Raw genomic sequence first — 19,797 nt, forward strand, 5'->3', positions numbered from 1 at the left:
TCGTCTAGAGAGACTCCTTGGACAGCAGCTTGTCCATTAAGACTCCGTGGATACCAGCTCAACTATAAAGACTCCTTGGACACCAGCTCGTCTTTAAAAACTCCCTGGACACCAGCTCGTCTATAAAGACTCCTGGATAACCGCTCGTCTATTAAGACTCCCTAGACATCAGCTCGTCTATGGAGACTCCCTGGATACCACCTTACCTATAAAGATTCCCTGACCACCAGCTCGTCTATAAAGATTCCCTGACCACCAGCTCGTCTATAAAGACTCCCTGGATACCAGCTCGTCTAGAGAGACTCCCTGGACAGAAGCTCGTCCATTAAGACTCCCTGGATACCAGCTCAACTATAAAGACTCCCTGGACACCAGCTTGTCTATAAAAACTCCCTGGACAATAGCTCATCTATAAAGACTCCTGGACAAACGCTCGTCTATTAAGACTCCCTGGACACCAGCTCGTCTATTAAGACTCCCTGGATACCACCTTGCCTATAAAGACTCACTGGAAAACAGCTCGTCTATAAAGATTCCCTGGACACCAGCTCGTCTATAGAGACATCCTCGACACCATCTCGTCTAGAGAGACTCCTAGGACAGCAGCTTGTCCATTAAGACTCCGTGGATACCAGCTCGTCTGTAAAGACTCCCTGGATACCAGCTAGTCTATAGAGACTCCCTGGACACCAGCTCGTCTATGGAGACTCCCTGGACACCAGCTTGTCTATGGGACTCCCTGGACACCAGCTCGTCTATAGAGACACCCTCGACACCATCTCGTCTAGAGAGACTCCTTGGACAGCAGCTTGTACATTAAGACTCCGTGGATACCAGCTCAACTATAAAGACTCCCTAGACATCAGCTCGTCTATGGAGACTCCCTGGATACCACCTTACCTATAAAGGCTTCCTACAAACCAGCTCGTCTATAAAGATTCCCTGACCACCAGCTCGTCTATAAAGACTCCCTGGATACCAGCTCGTCTAGAGAGACTCCCTGGACAGAAGCTCGTCCATTAAGACTCCCTGGATACCAGCTCAACTATAAAGACTCCCTGGACACCAGCTTGTCTATAAAAACTCCCTGGACAATAGCTCATCTATAAAGACTCCTGGACAAACGCTCGTCTATTAAGACTCCCTGGACACCAGCTCGTCTATTAAGACTCCCTGGATACCACATTGCCTATAAAGACTCACTGGAAAACAGCTCGTCTATAAAGATTCCCTGGCCACCTGCTCGTCTATAAAGACTCCCTGGATACCAGCTCGTCTATAGAGCCTTCCTAGAAACCAGCTCGTCTCAAGAGACTTCCTGGACACCAGCTCGTCTCAAGAGACTTCCTGGACACCAGCTCGTCTATAAAGAATCCTTGGACACCAGCTTGTCTAGAGAGACTCCCTGGACAGAAGCTCGTCTATAAGGGCTCCTGGACAGCCGCTCGTCTATTAAGACTCCCTGGAGACTCCATGGATACCACCTTGCCTCTAAAGACTCCCTAGAAACCAGCTCGTCTATAAAGATTCCCTGGCCACCACCTCGTCTATAAAGACTCCCTGGATACCAGCTCGTCTATAGAGACTTCCTGGACACCAGCTTGTCTATAAAAACTCCCTGGACACCAGCTCGTCTATACAGGCTCCCTTGACATCAGCTCGTCTATAAAGACTCCCTGGCCAAAAGTTCATCTATAAAGACTCCATCCAATTTGACAATAAAGACTCACTTCAGCTTGTCTATGGAAAATCCCTCTGAATCAAGATTCCCAGCTTCAGACGGTTTAGAAAGTCTCTTTTCTTTTCTTTTCATAACGCTATTTAGCTCGTCGTTTTTCCTTGAATTTCAGGATTTCCTTCCTCTCAGCTCATCTAAGAAGTCTCCATTCAATTCCTCATTTACAACCTTCTATCCCCTTATCTATAAAAATGCTCATGTAAAACCCCATACATGTATTGTATTTCAATGTTTATCTTCGATGTAGGTGTGTGTTTGTGTGTAATGCTTAAGCCACCCACACAATGAGATGCGAATTGCTCTTACCAACACAAGAGCCATTGACCTCATTCCAGGTCATTACAAAACAAAAAAAAAAAAAAAATACAAAGAAAGGAAGTAACACTGAATGTCATCAGGGATGTGAACACTACCATAACGTACACTCATATTCCACACACACACACAAACGCACACATTCCATCTCAAATTACCAAAGGGGAGAAAAGAATTTAGTCGTCTGGAGAGTGTTGCTGGTGAAAACTTTCGTCGTTACACTTTTGAAAATATCGTTTAGCACTTTTACGCCACATTAGACATAGATTAGATGGATGTACGTGATTGCAATTATCGTAAGATTTCGTTGTTGTAGTTGGGTGCTGGTGTTGTTGTTGTGGCAAGGTAATGACATTGCCGACATGGTCAAGATGGTCGAGACCATTAGACCTTGGAACAACAACATGCCTTTAAGAAGTGCAATTTCCAAAAAAAACGCATAGCAAAACTTTGAATTTCATGGTCCTGTGCGAAATGCAACAAATCATGGTGCACATACACAAACATACTCACATCAAGGCAGCCATTATATTGCAATTACATTTGCTCCATATTTGCGGTGCTTTCGAACACATTCGTGTTTTTCGTCCCATTTTAGAACTTTCAACCATTAATTAGTAGTTGTGGTCGAAAAGTTCTTCTCCCCCACTTCCCGCAAAACTCTCCAACTTGTTTGTGGCAACATTATCTTTACTTGTGGGTAATTTTTATCTCCTTTAATGTTTAACTGATGCAGAATAAAGTTTGTGGATCCTCTGTGTCCGACCAATGGTTAGCACATATGTTAGTAATTTATTGTTATATCTGGTTACTGCTTACGAACATGATTGCGGTTGGGTTGGGGTGGGAGGTTGCTGAGTTGTAATCAGAATTGCTATTCCACTTACTTGGAGAATGGAACATATTGAACCGGAAAGTAATAAAATTGAATAGAAAGACCGGACAGGGAAATTCGAAGAGAGTTATGGCCAGTTTTTGCTGACAATTTAAAAAATTCTAGTTTTCTAACAAAAAAGCATTGAAGTAATATTTGTAGTTTAAGGAATCAAATAACGCTGTGGTGATAGAGAAAGAAGTAAAAACTTTAGAAATGTGTCTAAGCACGAAAATTGCAGTATTGTACATAGTCAGCTGAGATACATTCAATGGGCCAATACATTTAGACACAAAGAAAAAATAATGGCTATCAATTTTCCTGCCATAGATTTAAAAATGTTTCTATAGAAAGTATAAACATTTTAATCAGCAAAAAAAAAAATGCCATATAAGGGAGTCCAGCTGAAGGGGATTCCAAAAAGAATATTTTTTATGTCTCCATAAGGCACATAATCAAATTTCGATAAAACAAGTCACAAAAGTATCAGTCGGTTTGACCGACAGAGGTATACCCCTATCCTGCCATTATGATTGTTCAAGCTATTGACCCTTTTTTGGGCTTTATCGACATTTTTTTGACTTTATCGACATTTTCATGCACTTTAAGGAGTGAGATGAAAAAACCATCGTACCATCGATACTGATAGCGTAGCCCGACGTCAAGGAAGTGGACGGAAGAAAACATCAGAAAAACATCAGCAGAAATGTTTCGAAAAGTAAAGAAGCGACTTGATCGAAGCCCGCATCGCAGTGGCCAAAAACTGGCTCACGAGCCATATCGCAATGTTCCATTCGGCAAATATTGAAAAATCAGCTCGGGTAAAGCCATCAAAATTCAAAAAAACGCAGGAACTTACACCGCAAAAGAAAGAAAATAAACTCAAAAGAGCTAAAGAGTGGATTCGGTTGGCCGAAAGTTTTGAACCGAATTTGGTTTTCTCCGATGAGAAAATATTCGTTGTAAGGCAGATTGTAAATAAACAAAATGATCGTGTTTACTTGCCAAAGAAGTCAGCTGAAAATGTGCACCTTCGGTTGGCCATCAGAACTCAAGCGCCTGCCACGGTGATGCTGTGGGCCGCCATAACTGCCGATGGTTGCTCTCCGCTCTCGACCGTGGCATCAGCTTAAATGCGGAATATTATCGCGATAATATTCTGGAGGGTGTATTAAAGCTTTGGGCCACGCAAACATTTTGGCCGCAGACCTTGGACATTCCAAAAGGACTCAGCAGCATCGCACTTAGCACGGGCCACCCCACAATGGCCACCAAAGTCTGGAGTATTTTGGAATGCAAGGTTGGCACTAAAAAATACAAATGTGTCGATCAACTCTAGAAAGCGCTTCGCCGAGAATGGGCCAAAAAAGCGCAGAGCAACATTCGGGCAGCGTGTGATGGTTTCATTGGCAGCTTGAAGACCATAAGCCGTGCCAAAGTGACCAATTCGAACAAATCTAAACTTATTCTAAAATATGATGCTATTTCCGGCATTTTTTGCTTTCATTCAATAAAATTAAAAAAAATGTAAAAATTATTATAGCGTTTGACTTTGTTGATTTTGTTTTTTATCTCACCTCCTGATTTAAAGTATTTTCATGATTACATTATTACGTATGTCCTTTCTGGAGACAGTTTTTAATATTAATAAAATATATTCCGGTTAGCAGTACATTCTGAAATTCGGTATTTCCAAGGTTTCAGGTTTCTCACACAGAATAATTATTTTGAAGTTTTTGAATCGCCATACCCATTGGCGATAAGACTGAAAGCTTTTATAATTCATATATAATTCGGTCCATAGTATTAATTTAAAATATTTTCTATTGTATTAAAGCTAATTTTTATATATTCAAATTTGCACATTTTTTTCATTTTTGACACCAAATTTTTTTTATTACATTTCATTCCAAATTCTACTTAGCTTACAAAGTAATACTATATTATGATGATGATTTTTATATTCGTATGACTAGTTCGTAGTTCTTATGGTATTTACTCTTTCTACTCTTCTTTTTTAGCAAATTACAATTGGCATTCATTCGGGTGAGGTGGTGACCGGTGTTATAGGTAATCGTGTGCCGCGCTACTGTCTATTTGGCAACACTGTTAATCTGACCAGTCGCACGGAGACAACAGGAGTACCGGGCCGCATTAATGTCAGTGAATACACCTACAGGTAAGTTCAGTCAATTTCTAGGATTTCTTGTTATTGTTTTTTTTTTCGATGGCGAATGGTAGAAAAAACTTTCGCTCCGCCAAAAAGGAAGAAAAAAATGCGACAAGTGAATGATGGTATTACATTGAACTTTGGCTCTTCTTCTCAATCTTGTTAAGGAAGTGTCGTTAAACAAGAAAAGTCGAAACTTGTTTTTCCGTTTGGCAAACGAACAAAAAATAAATCGATGAAAATAACAAAAAACACGAGAAAACAAATGAAAATGCCAAGAAAATCACAATGAAAAAGGTTTATCGAAAATCACCACTGGAGTGGCGTCATTGTCCTCATCCTCAGCATCAGGAGACGTGGAGGGTGCCGGCATTTCGACGGCATCTCCTTCTTTAACTTCTGAAATGCTAACGACGACATCTTCTTCTTCTTTAGATTCTGAAATGCTAATGGTTTGTAGTTGTTGGTCTAGCTGTTGTTCTTGTTCCTCTAATGTAGTTGTAGTAGTGGTGGTGGTATCAGTAATTGCGGTGGTAGTAGTGGATAATTCAGTCGAAGTGTTTGTTACATTAACTGCATCGCTTGCCTCAGTTGTGGCAACAGGCTCTGTTACTACTACGACTGGTGTTGGCTCCATTCGTGCCGTTGTAGCTGCCAATGATGTTATTGGCCGGTCTTCTTCTTCGATTGGTTTTAGGATTTTGGCACTTTCCAACGTTGTACCCTTTTTAGTGACTTTTTTCTTTTGGCTCGCCCGACTCGTGGTGGGAAAATCATCGTCATCGTCATTGTCTTTATCCTTATCGGGTCCTTCGATTTCCTCCATTAGATCGATGTAACGCTGCAGACGTCTTGGCAAGCGTAATGTATCAATGCCATCGGGCAATTGTCCATTATGCCGCAGCAAATCACGTATACGACAACTAAAATGGGAGAAATTAAAAAGAGAATGTTAAATGGAGAGGGTTAAGGAAAATGTTTGGAAGAAAGGCAAATAACAGTAATGAACAAAATGTGGAATATATATTTGTTTTAATTTATCAATTTTGAAAAGGGTCTAAAAGCATTTACAAGGAGCGTTTGGAGAGTCTATTATCCGAAAACAACTTATAGAATATCTCTATACCCTCCGCGCTGAAATGGAGAATACCTGCAAAAGGTAGTCTATTTATAGAGCATATAAAAACTAATTATAGAAGACATGTATTTAGTCTACCTGTAGAATATTTCTTAAATATCTCTACTGCAATTATCTTCTATGAAAGCTCTAAAAGCTCAGGCTAAAGAAGACTTCTAAAGCGTCTCCATCCCAAAAGAAAGAAAGAATTCATTTTATAGAACATTTCTGAAAAATTTTGTGTCTGTATAAGACTGTCAAACAATACCCCCTATATTAAACCTTTAAAAGACATTTTGCCCTAACAAGATCACCCGTCAGCAGAAAGGTATTATGTTTATAGAAGACCTCTGAAAGCCTTTTCTATAAAGAGCATACGTGCAGGGTGAGATAAAAAAACCGCAACAAAGTCAAACGACATACATTTTTTTACATTTTTATAATTTTTTTTACATTTTTTTTTTAATTTTATTGAATGAAAGCAAAAAATGTCGGAAATAGCTTCAAATTTTAGAATAAGTTTAGATTTGTTGGAATTGGTCACCTTTGGCACGAATTATGGCCTTCAAACGGCCAATGAAACCGTCACACGCTGCCCGAATGTTGCCCTGCGGTATTTTGGCCCATTCCCGGCGAAGCACTTGCTTGAGGTGATCGACACTTTGGTATTTTTTAGTGCCAAACTTGTTTTCCAAAATACTCCAGACACAATAGTCCAACGGATTGGTGTCCGGAGATTTTGGTGGCCATTGTGCGCTGGAAATGAAGCGAGGAATCTCACTTTGTAACCATTGGTGGTTTGAATGCCCAGAGTCTGCGGCCAAAATGTTTGCATGTCCAAGGCTTTAATACACCCTCCAGAATATTTTCGCGATAATATTCGGCAATTATTCTGATGCCACGGTCGATTAATACGAGCGGAGAGCGACCATCGGCTGCTATGGTGGCCCACACCATCACCATGGCCGGCGCTTGAGTTCTGATGGCCCACCGAAGGTGAACATTTTCAACTGACCTCTTTGGCGAGTAAACACGATCATTTTGTTTCTTTACAAACTTTTGGTCAACGAGTGTTTTCTCACCGGAGAAAACCAAATTCGGAAGTTCACCACTTTCGGCCACGCGAAGCAACTCTTTAGCTCTGTTGAGTGTATTATTTTTCTGTTGCGGTGTAAGTTCTTGTACTTTTTGGAATTTCAATAACTTTACCCCGAGCTCATTTTTCAATATTTGGCGAATGGAATATTGCGATATGTTCAGCTCACGAAACATTTTTCGGCTACTGCAACGCGGGTTTTGATCAAGGCGCTTTTTTAATTTTCGAACCATTTCTGCTTATATTGATGTTTTCTTCCGTGCACATCCTTGCCGTCGGGCTACGCTACCAGTATCACGGTAACGAGCAATGGTACGAGATACAAAATTTACAAAATTTATTCACATTTAAATGCAGGAGTGCTCTAACTATAGTCACTTGTGGTTTTTGCAGCCAAATATAAAGAAATCACACTATCATGCTTGAATTCCACTAGGAACAACTTTGATTCTGGAAAATTCCCACCAAAATGCTTTTGTACGCTTGTAAACAATGTGATGGGCTATCACTGGAATAATTTTAATAGCTTGCGGAAGAGTGGCTTAGAAATGACAGCAGTCTGAAGTTGGTTGCAGTTTTTTTTATCCCACCCCAAATATCAAGAAATCACACTATCACGCTTGAATTCCATCACGAATAACATTTTTTCTGGAAAATTCTCATCAAAATGCTTTTGTACGCTTGTAAACAACCTAATGAGCTGTCACTGGAATAATTATAACAGCTGTCGGACGAGTGACTTAGAAATGACAGCAGTCTGAAATTGGTTACAGTTTTTTCATATCAATGTACAATGTAAAATACTGAGCGTATATATTTGTCGGAAAACGAATTAAAATAATTAGAAGAAAGGATAAGAACGGATCCCGAAATAAGTAGAAAAAAGGATTCGATTTTTTATTTAATTTTACTTCCTCACATTTTTGTTTTGTCTGCAACGTGTATTAAACTCGCCTCCTTATTATTAGTATTATATCTTCCTCATCTATTCACTTCGGGACTCAAACTCACAGATGTGCACAATCCATGCAGATTTTATTCATTACTTGATAATGATTAAAGTAAGCTCTTTCGATTTTTTAATTTTCGAAGGAATTTACCATTATTTTCAATCGACTGGTAATGCAGAATGTTGCTTGTTTATATTTCCTCCTAACTTCCATTTATTACATTTTACTTTTCCTACACTCCATTATAATGTAAATCTAGTTATACGTATTCACAATTGTGTTCTCACATACTTACATACTTTTCTGGCATTCTATTGATTACAAAGTTTATACAAAAAGGATGTTACAATCCTTCGGAAAAAACTAACGACAAAAGCATGAGGAAAAATACTTTCGAATGGAATAGGAAATAACTTGTCGAATTTTAGTTTCGAATGAAAAAGTTAACAAAAAAACAACTTTCCTCCACACTCATGCTTTTTAAGTTACATTCAATGAATTTTAGACAAAACGTGCTTCTTTAAACTAGCTTCCTTTCTATTTAATACAAAAGAAAAACTTTCATTGAAAATTTAATATAATATATTCCTGGAGATTCTCCTTTTCACTTTCATGACAGAGAAAAACACGCGCCACATTTGATTGAATGTTAAGCATTTAATGCCCTTTCTTTGGGGAGATAATCCCAGAAGTTTTTCTCTTTTGCCATTTTTTTTTTCCTTCTGTATTTCATCCCGCAAGGAGGTTATAGAAATAATTTTGCGTATGCATAACTGATGATGAGGGCAAACAATGCGTTAATACTTTTAATATCTCAGCTTAATTCGTGTAATAGAAATTCCTTGCCCTTCCAATGAGGATTGTTGAAGGCAAAAAGTTTTGCAATGGAATTGAATACAAAGCAACTCAATTTGAGCGTAATTAAATACTTGGAAAAATATTTATCGGAAGTTATGATTTTTTCAGAAGAATCACAATACTGGCTTTGCATTTAATTCTGTATGTGGATAAACTTAATTTCCATTTGGCCATTGGGGAAAACCTTCAAATCATTACCAAAAATCCCGAATCAAAGGTTCTCAGGACTAATTTATTATTTTATTAGAATCGTTTGTTATTTGTTGGGCGTATTAGTAACAACGTAAAGTATACGCACCCGGAAACAAATTGCTTCTGTTTTGAACATACATTTTATAAATTTACTTTTTGGAATAACAACCGAGTTCGTTGCTGCCTTTTCGCAAAAAGAACACATGTTACAACGCCATACCGCGTTAAACAAAATTTTTTCACATAAATTTGATATTAACTTCAGCTCTGAGTTTTCCACGAAAACATGGTGCCACCACGAAAAGCCAAAAATGAAATTACAGATTGAATATGTATTTTAATTAAAAATAACATATATTTTCTCCATCAGTTCTGGGAACAAACAAAATATTTAATTAAATCAGGCGGTGGGGACATATTCACAACCAGTAACCGTAACAAACATACATCCATTCATTTAACTGGTTGCGTATACATGGTATTGTTAATTAAGTGTAGTTAACATAACGTATACGGTGTAAGAGATACATATATTGCAGTGCATATATTAGACTGTCAAACAATAACCTATTTTTATTGAAATGATAAAGGTCAGACTCCCCACCCCAATGGGGCTTAAACGAATCACAAATCGGCAAAAAAATTTATCCTCATGTCACAAGAATGGGCCATCGGCTCGTCTACATAGACGATCCATCCATGATCCATCAACCAGGGATCATTAGCTCGTCTATACAGACTCCCTGACCAGCCGTTCGCCTGTGCAGACTCCCTGACGATCAGCTCGTCTATAAAGACTCGCTGGACATCAGCTCATCTATACAGACTCCCTTGCCAGCAGCTCGTCTATACACACTACCTTAATTTCTATAAAGAGACACCCTGGCATCTTCGACTCGTCTATAAAAAGACACTCTACCCTCTTCGACCCGTCTATAAAGGCTCCCTGACCTGCAGCTCCTCTATACAGGCTTCCTGGCCACTTAGGTAATCTACAGAGACTGCCTGACCTTCATCTCGTCTACAAAGGCTCCCTGGTTTACAGCTCGTCTATAAATAGACTCCCTGGTCATCAGTTCGTCTCTAAAGACTCCCTAGCTCATCTATAAAGACTCACATAAGCTCGTCTATAAGACTTCCTGACCTTCTGCTCCTATATGAAGACCCCCTAGCCATCAGCTCGTCAAAGTCAAACGCCATAATTTTTACATTTTTTTTTTGTAATTTTATTGAATGAAAGAAAAAAATGTTGGAAATAGCATCAAATTTTAGAAAAAGTGTAGATTTGTTCGAATTGATCAGTTTTGGCATGAATTATGACCTTCAAACGGCCAATGAAACCGTCACACGCTGCCCGAATGTATTTTGGCCCATTCCCGGCGAAGCACTTGCTTGAGGTGATCGACACTTTGGTATTTTTTAGTTCCAACCTTGCTTTCCAAAATACTCCAGACACAATAGTCCAACGGATTGGTATCAGGAGATTTGTGCGTTGAAAATGCAGCGAGGAACCTTATTTTGTAACCATGGAATGTCCAAGGTCTGCAGCCAAAATGTTTGCGTGCCCAACGCTCTAATACACCCTACAGAATTTTTCTTATTGGAGAAAACCAAATTCGGCAGTTCGGCTAAGCAAAGTAACTCTTTTGCTCTTTTGAGTCTATTTTTTTTCTGTTGCGGTGTAAGTTCTTGCACTTTTTGGAATTTCAATAGCTTTACCCCGAGCTCATTTTTCAATATTTGGCGAATAGAATATTGCGATATGTTCAGCTCACGAGCCATTTTTCGGCTACTACGACGTGGGTTTCGATCCAGTCCCTTCTTTACTTTTCGAACCATTTCTGCTGATGTTACTGTTTTCTTTCGTCCACTTCCTTGACGTCGGGCGATGGTACGAGACAAAAAAAATGTATTCACATTTAAATGCTGGAATGCTCTAACGATAGCCACTTGTGGTTTTCCAGCCAAATGTAAAGAAATCACACTATCACGTTTGAATTCCATCACGAATAACTTTTTTTTCTGGAAAATTCTCACCAAAATGCTTTTGTACGCTTGTAAAGAATATAAATAGCTTCCACTGGAATAATTTTAACATCTGTCGGACGAGTGGCTTGGAAATGAGAGCAATCTAAATTTGGTTGCAGTTTTTTCATCTCACCCTATATAAAGACTTCTCATCAATTTTTCTACTTATTTCCCTCACATTCGCCTATAAATATCTTATGTTCATCCAGATGGATATTGCAAAATCTTCTTATTATGTGCTGGATTTAAAACGCTTATTCAATATGAAATATTGAAAATATCCTATTGGTCGTTTCCTTACACATAATTGAATTTCTCTATCTCTAATATTTTGCACATTTAATTCCTTTAATGACCCTGTTACAACGATGGCCGCAACAGGTTTGCCATTATTATTGTTGAACATTTGAATGGAAACAGTTCGAAGACACATGTTTCCATGCCATTTGCATGATAAGAGAATTTCACCGAATTGAATTGAATTTAGAATATTTATTTAATTTCTTTGCGTATTGTTGGACAGAGAATAGAACAGGGCCGAGAACCGGCTTTTATCGTTGATAATAAAACTAGGCCAGGGCGTACTAAAGATCATCAGCACAAGGAGGCGGCGGCATTGATGTCTTATACACCAACAAAAGAGAAAGGCACACTTACACACACACACAAACATATATATAGTCTACTTATACTTTTAGAAATTTCTTTTGTAGGCGTAACAAGCAAGACATTCTTAAAACACATTAAAAACTTGGCATTTGACTTGTGTGTGTGTGGTAGCCAGCGGAATGGTGGAGGCGGGGTGAATCGAGTTGGGGCCATTGAATAAAATGTCAATGCACAAAACCCGCATTAGCAGATTGTTAATACGATTTGCTTTTCCCTCTGCTGGCATTTGATTAAATTCAATGCTCAAACTACGTCTTCTTAGAGAAGGAGGGGAGGAAGAATAAAACTCGTGATTGTTATCTGCTGCAATATCTCTTTGCATTGTTACAGATATTTTAGATTTTTATTGGATGTTCTTCATTGTTATGTAACTAATACAAACACACATGTACATGCTACGATGTTGCACCATAAACTCAAGGAAGTGCAATTTTTTGTATATTTTACAATGGATATAAAGTTTTACTTTATTTCCTCTTTTTTTTTTTTTTGCTAAAACAATTTTAATTTCCTTTCGTTGCCCCAAAGAGTTCTTCACTAGAATGCAATGTTGGCGTTTTGCAGAACAAATATTAAAGTCGTAAAATTGATTGCCGTAAATTTCAAAAAACTATAAATTATTTGAAGCAATAAAATCGAAGTGCACAAAGTGAGCCAATATAAATGATGTGTTATGTGACAGAATATTTTCGTTGCATCGCGAATGACTTGAAAATGTATTGATACAAAACGAATGGTAATTCAATAATTTTGGGAAGAAATATCAGAAAAGTTTTTTTTGAAATTTTTTGAATATTTCTTTTCCAGACACTTTTCGTAGAAAATGAAATTTTATGTTACTTTCAAGCGTCAACTCGAAAAAATCCGTGAACAAGTTTATCCAAAAAAATTAGGAAATATATATATATATATATATATATATATATATATATATATATATTTTCGTGTTGACGCTTGAAAGTAACATAAAATTTCATTTTCTACGAATATCGGGAGCTACCGTTATATGGACGATATGAAAACGTGGATCTACATGAACCATTTACGAACTTAACCTGCCTAGTGGCAAAATAAACATGTGTGCACAATTTTAGCCTTCTATCTCAATTCGTTCGAAAGATAGCGTGATTACAACAGACAGACGGACATCGCTAAATCGACTTAGAATTTTACACTGATCAAGAATATATATACTTTCTTGGGTCTGATATGAGTATTTCGAGGAGATACAAAAGGAATGACAAAGTATAATAAAATATAATATACCCTCCACAGAATGGTGGAGGGTATAAGAAACATTTATAACTATTAAAAATTATAATTACGATTTTTATAATTATTAAATATTTTTAAATATTATGTAAAGAATTTGTTATTTTCTCCAAATAAAAGAAAAATTAAATAATTTTCATGGTTCGCGGTCACCACTCTCATTTTGCATCGTCCCACATATTGATATTGGTTTCTTTTTCATCATCAACATCAATGATGTATGTCCCCGACCTAGCGAATAAGACAAATTATAAACGTTTTCACAACAAAAACAACGCCAATAATAATAAATCATCGATAAATTTTGCTCATGTGTACTAGTGCTTCCATAGACACTGCTCAATACATGTCAAGCACATGACAGTTACGCCATCGATTTTACTTTGTAAACGTCAACTATTAGTTATCTATTCAGGGAAATGCGGCAATTTATTTGAAGAGGATTGAGGGAGGTAGTACAAAATAGCTGAGGAATTATCAGAAGGAAACAAAAGAAAAGGCTTTAAAGGATATTGACACCAATTTAAAGAGTCATTCGGCAGAAAAATATAATATCTTTTGGAGAGGGATTTATTGGATATGGAAGAGGGGGTGTATCATTTGTTTATAATTAGGTTCGAAGATAATGGTTTGAATACAGAAATAAGAGTTTTGCATAATATTACTATGCGACAAAATTCAATTTTTCAATAATTACGGGGGAAATCCAGCAGAATGTGAAAGAAGAACCAAAAAAAGAAGGCGCGTGTATTGGCGATTAAATCGAAAAGTAACTAAAATAGCGGGGGCAAGTTCCCGCTTTTCAATATTTTCGGAAATTTGAGGATTCCTCGGAATCCTTGCACTTTTTACACCCTACACCACAAGGTGGTCAGGGTATTATGTCTTTGTACATTTGTTTGTAACAGGCAAAAGGAAACGTGATAGACCCATAGTTCCTTTTTATGATCTGCATAGATTCACTTTCTGAGTTGATTTATGCATGTCAGTCCGTCTGTCCGTCTGTCCATGTATTCTTGTGAACAAAATGCAGGTTGCATTTATTATCCGATTGAGATGAAATTTTCCAAAAAACATTTGTTTGGCCCAAGGACGAACCCTATTGAAATTGGAGATAATCGGTAAAAATTTAGATATAGATCCCATATATATCTTCGTCCGATTTGCCTTTTATTGTGCACCAAACGTGTAATATCAGCCAAAATAGTATGGATTTTTGCACATACAACCAAATAAGGCCTAAGTATGCTAAATTTGATCGAAATCGGTTCAGATATAGCTATAGCTCCAATATATATTGTTCATCCGATTTGTTATTTTTGTCCCCCGCAGCCGTAATATGTACTCTGTGACAACAACATTTGGGGAAATATATCAAATGCAGCTCAGAAATACCTTTGCTAAATTTTATCGAGATCGGTTCAGATTTGTATATAGCTCCCATATATAACTTCGTCCGAATAACTTTTATTGTGAACCCAACGTCTAATATTTGCTCAAATGGGATGGAATTTGGCACTTACGACCGAATTGAGTCTAGAAGCTAGTATATCAAATTTGGTGAAAATCGGTTCAGATATAGCTATAGCTTCCATATATACTGTTCATCCGATTTGTCTTATTTGTTACCCACAGCCGTAATATGCAGCCCGTAACAACGATATTCAGGGAAATATATCAAATGCAGCTCAGAAATAGCTTTGCCAAATTTTATCGAGACCGGTTCAGATTTGGATATAGCTTCCATATATATCTTTATCCGATTTCAGATTAATTGTGCACCAAATGGGCAATACAAGTCCGAATTTAAAAGATGCAAATGCTTCGGCATATTTGAACTTTAAATTATAATTATAATCATAGTGTGTATGATTGAATTTTCCCATAAAAACTTTTAATTGTTATACGTAGCTCCATTAAATTACCAAAGTGGTGTAGGGTATCATAAAGTCGGCCCCGCCCGACTTTAAGACTTTCTTTACTGGTTTTATTTAGTGTCTCCGGCAATATTACAGATAAAACCAATAAGGAAAAGTCAAAAGTCGGGCGGAGCCGACTATATTATACCCCACATCACTATGTATATTTAGTAGAGCTACCGTAACAAAAGAATTTATTTCAAGTAGATCATACCACCCATCAACATTTGGCTTTAGAGCAGTTATAGTTTGCTAAAGAGTGAATGATATCACTTGCAGAAGGATTATATTAAAAACAAATATATATCGGAGCCGAGTTGCACAAAATGGAAACGAACATCCTGAAATTCACTCCATTTTGCTGATATTAGCCATTATTTACACAATAAACCTGAAATCGGATTGAGGATATATATATATGGGAACATATAGTTCCCAAATCGTTCTCGATATAATTTGGCAATGGTATTTCCGAGCTTTATAAGATATCTAGTACCAAATATCATTGATGTCGAATGCATATTACGAGTGTGAGGGACTTAAACACCAAATCGGATGAAATATATATATGGGAGATATTGCTATATATGAACCGATTTTGTCGAAATTTAATGTACTAGCCTCTAGACTGAATTCGATCTGATATACCGAAATTCAGGTATTTTGACAGATATTGGTCGTTTCGTGCATAATTAAACGGAAATCGGTTGAGGATATATATGGGAGCTATACCCTAATCTGAACGGATCTTGACAAAATTTTAAACACTTATTTCAGAGATGTACAGGGTTGCCCATATTCGACGGACCCATGTTTTGTTATGAAACCAGAACTGCCTCATACGTTTTCGACGAATAATTGGCATCACAAAATTGGTCATCATGTCGCGATAACGCTCCTGATTGATGGTAACAGCATGGCCATTTTCATTTTGGAAGAAAAACGGCCCAATGACCGTTTTCGCACTAACGCCGCACCAAACTGGGACTTTTTCGTCATGAGGAGGCACTTCTTGAATCTCCTGGAAGAAAAACGGCCCAATGACCGTTTTCGCACTAACGCCGCACCAAACTGGGACTTTTTCGTCATGAGGAGGCACTTCTTGAATCTCCATAGGATTTTCAGTGGCGTAAAAACGGCAATTTTGCTTATTTACGGTCCTTTGGAAGGCGCACTTCTCACATTTTTTAATGTTTTAAAAGCACGTTGAGTTTTCACAATTGACTTCTTGTAAATTTCAACTATTTCAGAGCGTTCGCGTGGCGTGTATTGGTTCATGGTAAAAATCTGCTTGGACTGACGCTTCAAACGCCGAATGTCATTAAGCGATGTGACATCTCTGTCAAAAGTTATGGCGTTGCCAGATGGGTCGAATATGGGCAACCCTGTATCTGATATCCGGTATCACAGAGCTTTGCTGTGGAATTCATTTAACGATTGTGAGGGACTTGAAATCCCAAATCGGACGGACTGACATGAGTAATTCGACTCCGAAAGTGATTATATGAATATCCTCAAAAGTAACTATGGGTCTACCTGGCTTCCCTTACCACTATGTGGTGTAGGGTATAAATATGGGGAATATTTCAGAGGAAATTTCTAAACCTCAAGCTAGTCAAGAAAGGGGTCTTTCTGATCCTTTTTTAACATATGGTTAGCATTTTTGTAATCGGGATCGCAACAAGTCACAACAATATTAGTCACCAAAGGAAATAAAAAAAATCACCAATGTTCAAAAAAAAAATATATATATATACATATATATATATATATATATATATATATATATATATTTTTTTTTTTTTTTTTTTTTTTTTTTTGAACATTGGTGATTTTTTTTATTTCCTTTGGTGACTAATATTGTTGTGACTTGTTGCGATCCCGATTACAAAAATGCTAACCATATGTTAAAAAAGGATCAGAAAGACCCCTTTCTTGACTAGCTTGAGGTTTAGAAATTTCCTCTGAAATATTCCCCATATTTATACCCTACACCACATAGTGGTAAGGGAAGCCAGGTAGACCCATAGTTACTTTTGAGGATATTCATATAATCACTTTCGGAGTCGAATTACTCATGTCAGTCCGTCCGATTTGGGATTTCAAGTCCCTCACAATCGTTAAATGAATTCCACAGCAAAGCTCTGTGATACCGGATATCAGATACAGGGTTGCCCATATTCGACGGACCCATCTGGCAACGCCATAACTTTTGACAGAGATTTCACATCGCTTAATGACATTCGGCGTTTGAAGCGTCAGTCCAAGCAGATTTTTACCATGAACCAATACACGCCACGCGAACGCTCTGAAATAGTTGAAATTTACAAGAAGTCAATTGTGAAAACTCAACGTGCTTTTAAAACATTAAAAAATGTGAGAAGTGCGCCTTCCAAAGGACCGTAAATAAGCAAAATTGCCGTTTTTACGCCACTGAAAATCCTATGGAGATTCAAGAAGTGCCTCCTCATGACGAAAAAGTCCCAGTTTGGTGCGGCGTTAGTGCGAAAACGGTCATTGGGCCGTTTTTCTTCCAAAATGAAAATGGCCATGCTGTTACCATCAATCAGGAGCGTTATCGCGACATGATGACCAATTTTGTGATGCCAATTATTCGTCGAAAACGTATGAGGCAGTTCTGGTTTCATAACAAAACATGGGTCCGTCGAATATGGGCAACCCTGTACATCTCTGAAATAAGTGTTTAAAATTTTGTCAAGATCCGTTCAGATTAGGGTATAGCTCCCATATATATCCTCAACCGATTTCCGTTTAATTATGCACGAAACGACCAATATCTGTCAAAATACCTGAATTTCGGTATATCAGATCGAATTCAGTCTAGAGGCTAGTACATTAAATTTCGACAAAATCGGTTCATATATAGCAATATCTCCCATATATATATTTCATCCGATTTGGTGTTTAAGTCCCTCACACTCGTAATATGCATTCGACATCAATGATATTTGGTACTAGATATCTTATAAAGCTCGGAAATACCATTGCCAAATTATATCGAGAACGATTTGGGAACTATATGTTCCCATATATATATATCCTCAATCCGATTTCAGGTTTATTGTGTAAATAATGGCTAATATCAGCAAAATGGAGTGAATTTCAGGATGTTCGTTTCCATTTTGTGCAACTCGGCTCCGATATATATTTGTTTTTAATATAATCCTTCTGCAAGTGATATCATTCACTCTTTAGCAAACTATAACTGCTCTAAAGCCAAATGTTGATGGGTGGTATGATCTACTTGAAATAAATTCTTTTGTTACGGTAGCTCTACTAAATATACATAGTGATGTGGGGTATAATATAGTCGGCTCCGCCCGACTTTTGACTTTTCCTTATTGGTTTTATCTGTAATATTGCCGGAGACACTAAATAAAACCAGTAAAGAAAGTCTTAAAGTCGGGCGGGGCCGACTTTATGATACCCTACACCACTTTGGTAATTTAATGGAGCTACGTATAACAATTAAAAGTTTTTATGGGAAAATTCAATCATACACACTATGATTATAATTATAATTTAAAGTTCAAATATGCCGAAGCATTTGCATCTTTTAAATTCGGACTTGTATTGCCCATTTGGTGCACAATTAATCTGAAATCGGATAAAGATATATATGGAAGCTATATCCAAATCTGAACCGGTCTCGATAAAATTTGGCAAAGCTATTTCTGAGCTGCATTTGATATATTTCCCTGAATATCGTTGTTACGGGCTGCATATTACGGCTGTGGGTAACAAATAAGACAAATCGGATGAACAGTATATATGGAAGCTATAGCTATATCTGAACCGATTTTCACCAAATTTGATATACTAGCTTCTAGACTCAATTCGGTCGTAAGTGCCAAATTCCATCCCATTTGAGCAAATATTAGACGTTGGGTTCACAATAAAAGTTATTCGGACGAAGTTATATATGGGAGCTATATACAAATCTGAACCGATCTCGATAAAATTTAGCAAAGGTATTTCTGAGCTGCATTTGATATATTTCCCCAAATGTTGTTGTCACAGAGTACATATTACGGCTGCGGGGGACAAAAATAACAAATCGGATGAACAATATATATTGGAGCTATAGCTATATCTGAACCGATTTCGATCAAATTTAGCATACTTAGGCCTTATTTGGTTGTATGTGCAAAAATCCATACTATTTTGGCTGATATTACACGTTTGGTGCACAATAAAAGGCAAATCGGACGAAGATATATATGGGATCTATATCTAAATTTTTACCGATTATCTCCAATTTCAATAGGGTTCGTCCTTGGGCCAAACAAATGTTTTTTGGAAAATTTCATCTCAATCGGATTATAAATGCAACCTGCATTTTGTTCACAAGAATACATGGACAGACGGACAGACGGACTGACATGCATAAATCAACTCAGAAAGTGAATCTATGCAGATCATAAAAAGGAACTATGGGTCTATCTCGTTTCCTTTTGCCTGTTACAAACAAATGTACAAAGACATAATACCCTGACCACCTTGTGGTGTAGGGTGTAAAAAGTGCAAGGATTCCGAGGAATCCTCAAATTTCCGAAAATATTGAAAAGCGGGAACTTG

At 37.5% G+C, this 19,797-nt stretch overlaps 2 protein-coding genes across 9 annotated transcripts in view; one reads left to right on the forward strand and one right to left on the reverse strand.

Annotated features, from left to right (window-relative positions):
* Nucleotides 1-5,277, forward strand: part of LOC101891503 (guanylate cyclase soluble subunit beta-1) — a 233,847-nt gene extending 228,570 nt beyond the window's left edge. The window contains exons 16-17 of the mRNA XM_020039810.2: nucleotides 4,949-5,106; nucleotides 5,265-5,277. Coding sequence (XP_019895369.1) covers nucleotides 4,949-5,106; nucleotides 5,265-5,277 — 171 coding nt within the window. The remainder of the gene's footprint in view (nucleotides 1-4,948; nucleotides 5,107-5,264) is intronic.
* The window catches only part of LOC101890633 (uncharacterized), a 62,816-nt gene continuing 47,811 nt past the window's right edge, over nucleotides 4,793-19,797 (reverse strand). For all 8 annotated transcript variants that reach the window (XM_059123951.1, XM_011297654.3, XM_020039801.2 and 5 more), the window contains one exon: nucleotides 4,793-6,020. In XM_059123951.1, the coding sequence (XP_058979934.1) occupies nucleotides 5,381-6,020 (640 nt within the window). In that variant the 3' untranslated portion in view covers nucleotides 4,793-5,380. The remainder of the gene's footprint in view (nucleotides 6,021-19,797) is intronic.

The sequence above is a fragment of the Musca domestica genome, unplaced genomic scaffold (assembly GCF_030504385.1).
Source record: "Musca domestica strain aabys unplaced genomic scaffold, Musca_domestica.polishedcontigs.V.1.1 1, whole genome shotgun sequence".
Lineage (NCBI taxonomy): Eukaryota > Metazoa > Arthropoda > Insecta > Diptera > Muscidae > Musca > Musca domestica.